The 6,738-nt window shown below is 35.6% G+C and overlaps 1 protein-coding gene across 1 annotated transcript in view; it reads right to left on the reverse strand.

Moving 5' to 3' along the window:
• LOC133631441 (ephrin type-A receptor 3-like) overlaps positions 1-4,588 on the reverse strand; it is a 27,232-nt gene extending 22,644 nt beyond the window's left edge. The window contains exons 1-2 of the mRNA XM_062023641.1: positions 4,545-4,588; positions 253-499 (exon numbers count right to left, since the gene is read on the reverse strand). Of these exons, the coding sequence (XP_061879625.1) occupies positions 253-499; positions 4,545-4,588 (291 nt within the window). The remainder of the gene's footprint in view (positions 1-252; positions 500-4,544) is intronic.
• Between the last annotated feature and the right edge of the window lie 2,150 nt (positions 4,589-6,738).

Below are 6,738 nucleotides of genomic sequence, written 5' to 3' on the forward strand. Positions count from 1 at the left end.
AATCCTTTACTGTATAATTCCCATTTAAGGGCGGCCATTACTGCCATGTGGTCTTCAATGACCCCAGCTTTAGTCAGTTGTGTGGCTATGAGAACAAAACTGCCTGAAAAACATCTTTCAGAGCTCTGAAATATGGTGCAAATGCAGAGGTATTGTTTCCTATTTCATCATTCTCTTTGTGTACAGCTTGACTGCTCAATCTATAAGCCCCTCGCTGCGGAGTCGGTGCGAGACCCCAGGAGTGTGCCTCACCCTGGTTGTGTACGCAGCCTCGGGGTCGTCCTCCAGAACCCGGCTGAGGCCAAAGTCCGACACCTTACACACCAGGTTGCTGTTGACCAGGATGTTGCGTGCGGCCAGGTCTCTGTGAACGTAGCTCATGTCCGACAGGTACTTCATGCCCGAGGCGATGCCGCGCAGCATGCCCACCAGCTGGATGACGGTGAACTGCCCGTCGTGTTTCTGCAGGGGGGGACAAGGAGAAGGGTGAATTAACGTCCTGTGTTACCCGGCAACAGCAGGCTGATGCAATGGTCACACCTTGACTGGAAATTTCAAACAGCGTTCAATCTTCTAAAGCAGGCCTGGGCTATCATTTTGACTCCGGGGGCAAAAAATTAGAGAAAAAAATGTGTTTGGGGGCCGGTACAGTAATACAAAACCTCACAGTAATGTCTGATTGAATGCTAAAAACGTTATGACAGACCGCATTAAAAAATGGAATGGAATTGTACATGTTTATACTGAATGAGACACCCAGAATGTACATGGAAATAAAGAATGTTACAATATTAACTATGAAGGATAAAACACTGACTATTGACAACATATGAAGGTCACATTCACATATTTTACAATCAACAAAAATGCAACAAACATAGACAAATATGAACGCGAAGGGTAAAAAACCCCCACCTACGATCTGATACATCACTAAGCTTTAATTTTGACTCGAGGGCCCAAATTTAGAGGAAAAAATGTGTCTGAGGGCCGGTATATCTACACTAATACAAAACCTCACAATAATGTCTGATTGAAAGCTGAAAATGTTATGACAGACCGCCTTTAAAAACAAATTTTTTTATACTGAATGAGACACCCAGAATGTACATGAAAATAAAGAATGTTAAAATATTAACTATGAACAATAAAACACTGAATATTGACAACATATGAAGGTCACATTCACATATTTTACAATCAACAAAAATGCAACAAACATAGACAAATATGAACGCGAAGGGTAAAAAAACCCCCACCTACGATCTGATACATCACTAAGCTTTAATTTTGACTCGAGGGCCCAAATTTAGAGGAAAAAATGTGTCTGAGGGCCGGTATATCTACACTAATACAAAACCTCACAATAATGTCTGATTGAAAGCTGAAAATGTTATGACAGACCGCCTTAAAAAACACATTTTTTATACTGAATGAGACACCCTGAATGTACATGAAAATAAAGAATGTTACAATATTAACTATGAACAATAAAACATTGAATATTGACAACATATGAAGGTCACATTCACATATTTTACAATCAACAAAAATGCAACAAACATAGACAAATATGAACGCGAAGGGTAAAAAAAACCCACCTACGATCTGATACATCACTAAGCTTTAATTTTGACTCGAGGGCCCAAATTTAGAGGAAAAAATGTGTCTGAGGGCCGGTATATCTACACTAATACAAAACCTCACAATAATGTCTGATTGAAAGCTGAAAATGTTATGACAGACCGCCTTAAAAACAAATTTTTTATACTGAATGAGACACCCAGAATGTACATGAAAATAAAGAATGTTACAATATTAACTATGAACAATAAAACACTGAATATTGACAACATATGAAGGTCACATTCACATATATTACAGTCAACAAAAATGCAACAAACATAGACAAATATGAACGCGAAGGGTAAAAAACCCCCACCTACGATCTGATACATCACTAAGCTTTAATTTTGACTCGAGGGCCCAAATTTAGAGGAAAAAATGTGTCTGAGGGCCGGTATAGCTACACTAATACAAAACCTCACAATAATGTCTGATTGAAAGCTGAAAATGTTATGGCAGACCGCCTTATAAAAACACATTTTTTATACTGAATGAGACACCCAGAATGTACATGAAAATAAAGAATGTTACAATATTAACTATGAACAATAAAACACTGAATATTGACAACATATGAAGGTCACATTCACATATTTTACAATCAACAAAAATGCAACAAACATAGACAAATATGAACGCGAAGGGTAAAAAAAACCCACCTACGATCTGATACATCACTAAGCTTTAATTTTGACTCGAGGGCCCAAATTTAGAGGAAAAAATGTGTCTGAGGGCCGGTATATCTACACTAATACAAAACCTCACAATAATGTCTGATTGAAAGCTGAAAATGTTATGACAGACCGCCTTAAAAAACACATTTTTTATACTGAATGAGACACCCAGAATGTACATGAAAATAAAGAATGTTACAATATTAACTATGAAGGATAAAACACTGAATATTGACAACATATGAACGTCACACCCCCTCTCAATCCACATCTTTTAAAAGCAAGCAAAACACAATAAAAATGCAACAAACACAGTGATATATAAACGTGAAGGGTAAAAAAACCCCACCTACAATCTGATATAAGTGATACATCATTAAGCTTTTATTTTGACTCAGGGGCCCAAATTTAGAGAAAAAAATGTGTCTGGGGGCCGGTTTATCTGATACTAATACAAAACCTCACAATAATGTCTGATTAGAAGCTATAAACATTATGACAGACAGCCTGAAAAAAATGGAATGGAATTTTAAATTGTTTTACTGAATGAGACACCCAGAATGTGCATGAAAATAAAGAATGCTACAATATTAACTATGAAGGATAAAACACTGAATATTGACAACATATGAACGTCACACACTCTCTCCATTCACATATTTAACAATCAACAAAAATGCAACAAACAAAGAAAAATATGAACGCGAAGGGTAAAAAATCTGATATATCTGATATATCACTAAGCTTTAATTTTGACTCGGGGGGCCACACTTAGAGAAAAAAATGTGTCTGAGGGCCGGTATATCTACACTAATACAAAACCTCACAATCATTTCTGATTGAAAGCTGAAAACGTTATGACAGACCGCCTTAAAAAAACGCAATAGAGTTTTAATTTTTTGTTACTGAATGAGACACCCAGAATGTACATGAAAATAAAGAATGTTACAATATTAACTATGAAGGATAAAACACTGAATATTGGCAATAAATGATCGTCACACCCCCTCTCCATCCACATATTTTACAATCAAGCAAAACACAACAAAAATGCAACAAACACAGTGATATATAAACGTGAATGGTAAACCTACAATCTGATACATCTGATTTATCATTAAGCTTTTATTTTGACTCAGGGGCCCAAATTTAGAGAAAAAAATGTGTCTGGGGGCCAGTTTATTTGATACTAATACAAAACCTCACAATAATGTCTGATTAAAAGCTGAAAACGTTATGACAGACCGCCTTAAAAGACGCAATGGAATTTTAAATAGTTTTTTTTTACTGAATGAGACAGCCAGAATGTACATGAACATAAAGAATGTGGGATTGTGTGCAACACAATACTATTGATTTTCCTTCCGACCCCTATACCGAGTAAAACTCAGGCTGTTATCGGCGGTACCGAATTGATACTGATACTTTGTGCAAATATACCTCATGTGTCTGCTAAAATAAAATAAAAAAAGTTGCATGTGAAAAAAATAACAACATCAAAAGTAAAACAATAAGAAAAAACAGCAACAAATCGGAATGTAATGAGAAAAAAGCTCAAAATGTTTACTAATTAATTAACTAATCAATAATTATTAATAATATACTTGGTCACCTATCACACAAAGTGGTGTCTTTAAATATATATATAATATCTGTTGATAGCTTTTTTTTTAAATAAAAAAATATCAAAATGCCCTGATCTAAAATATTAAAAGGTCTCAAAATCAAAATGAAATATACTTCAAATTTTAGCTTTTTGAAAAATAAAATATAAAAAAAACAAAAAAAACTAACTAAACTTTGTTTGCACACGTAGTCTTTTTTAAATTATTTTTTAATTAATTTATTTGATTTTTTTTTTAAACTTACTTTTGACCCTGCGATGAGGTGGCGAATTGTCCAGGGTGCACCCCGCCTTCCGCCCGAATGCAGCTGAGATAGGCTCAAAGCGACCCCGAAGCGGACAAGCGGTAGAAAATGGATGGATGGATGGATGATTTTTACAATATTAACTATGAAGGATAAAACACTGAATATTGACAACATATGAAGGTCACACCCACATTTTTACAATCAACAAAAATGCAACAAACAGCGAAATATGAACGCGAAGGGTAAATAAACCCACCTACAATCCGATATATGTGATACATCACTAAGTTTTAGAACTTTGTTGTAAAAATCTCCTTCCGCGTCTGTCCTTGACACCAGCATTTCAGGCTGGTGGAAACGCTCCCCACCCACACTGCTTGGTGCCTCCTCTGGGCTGCTGTGACTTGGATGACCATAGTACGGACCCGGGAAAAATAGGACCCGCGGGCCACATACGGCCCATCAACATTTCCAATCCGGACGTTCTACATCATTTTTTCTCTACTTTCAATATGAAAAGTGTATTTGTCATTAGGCAGTGATGTTTTTAAACTGAACTATAGAAAGTATTTCAATGGTTGAATTCTGCATTTTTGGGTGTTATAGGAGTTGTTAGGGTAATCTAGGTCACAGCAGCTCAGACCAGGAACAAAGCAGAGTGGTTTGTTTACAGAGCAGCCAGCCCCACACACATGTGACAGGAACAGATGCGAAAGCAGATTTTTACAACACATTTCTGCATTAAAGTGATAATATATCATATTGTAGGTGTTTATTACCCTTTGTATTCATATTTTGCTGTTTTGTTGCATTTTTGTTGGGTTTTGCTTGATTGTAAAAGATACACAACTATGGAGGAGCTGCTCTGAGAAGTAAAATATGTTCATATGTTGTTAATATTCAGTCTTTTATTGTTCATAGTAAATCCCATTTTCCTTATTTTAATGTACATTTTGGGTGTCCAATTCAGAAAAAAAAAAATTTCAAATTCCATTGTGTTGTTTTGAGGTGGTCTGTCATAACTTTTTTAGAACTCTATCAGACATTGTGATTTTTAGTAGAGATAAATGCGTTAAAATGTAATATCGAAAATTATCGGTATCGGTTTTTTATTATCAGTATCGTTTTTTTTTTGTTTTTTTTTTTTTTTTTTTATTAAACCCACATAAAAAACACAAGATACACTTACAATTAGTGCACCAACCCAAAAAAACTCCCTCCCCCATTTAAAGTTAAAGTTTTAAAGATTAAAGTACCAATGATTGTCACACACACACTAGATGTGGTGAAATTTGTCCTCTGCATTTGACCCATCCCCTTGGGGAGCAGTGGGCAGCAGCGGCGCCGCGCCCAGGAATCATTTTGGTGATTTAACCCCCAACTCCAACCCTTTGATGCTGAGTGCCAAGCAGGGAGGTAATGGGTCCCATTTTTATAGTCTTTGGTATGACTCGGCTGGGATTTGAACTCCAACCTACCGATCTCAGGGCGGACACTCTAACCACTCATTTACACTCATTCACACAAAAGGGTTGTTTCTTTCTGTCATTAATATTCTGGTTCCTACATTATATATCAATATATATCAATACAGTCTGCAAGGGATACAGTCCGTAAGCACACATGATTGTGCGTGCTGCTGGTCCACTAATAATACTAACCTTTAACAGTTAATTTTAATAATTTTTAGAGATGTCCGATAATATCGGTCTGCCGATATTATCGGCCGATAAATGCGTTAAAATGTAATATCGGAAATTATCGGTATCGGTTTTTTATTATTATCAGTATCGTTTTTTTTGTTTGTTTGTTTTTTTTATTAAATCCACATAAAAAACACAAGATACACTTACAATTAGTGCACCAACCCAAAAAACCTCCCTCCCCCCATTTCTTTCTGTTATCAATATTCTGGTTCCTACATTATATATCAATATATATCAATACAGTCTGCAAGGGATACAGTCCGTAAGCACACATGATTGTGCGTGCTGCTGGTCCACTAATAATACTAACCTTTAACAGTTAATTTTACAAATTTTCATTAATTACTAGTTTCTATGTAACTGTTTTTATATTGTTTTACTTTCTTTTTTATTCAAGAAAATGTTTTTAATTTATTTATCTTATTTTATTTGATTCATTTTTTAAAAAGTACCTTATCTTCACCATACCTGGTTGTCCAAATTAGGCATAATAATGTGTTAATTCCACGACTGTATATATCGGTTGATATCGGTATCGGTAATTAAAGAGTTGGACAATATCGGCATATCGGCAAAAAGCCATTATCGGACATCCCTAATTTTTAGTATTAGTGTTCCTGAAAAAAAGGGAGCCAAACACACATACTGTACAGCACATTTTTACAGCTAAACGTGTATATATCATTTATACACACATACACATTGGCCCCCCCAGACATAGGTTTTTCTCTCAATGTGGCCCCAGAGTCAAAATATTTGCCCAGCTCTGCCATAGTAACTAATTAGATGACCATAGTAACTAATTTGATGACCATAGTAACTAATTAGATGACCATAGTAACCAATTAGATGACCATAGT

This window comes from Entelurus aequoreus, linkage group LG16 (genome assembly GCF_033978785.1).
Source record: "Entelurus aequoreus isolate RoL-2023_Sb linkage group LG16, RoL_Eaeq_v1.1, whole genome shotgun sequence".
In the NCBI taxonomy this organism is placed as follows: Eukaryota; Metazoa; Chordata; class Actinopteri; order Syngnathiformes; family Syngnathidae; genus Entelurus; species Entelurus aequoreus.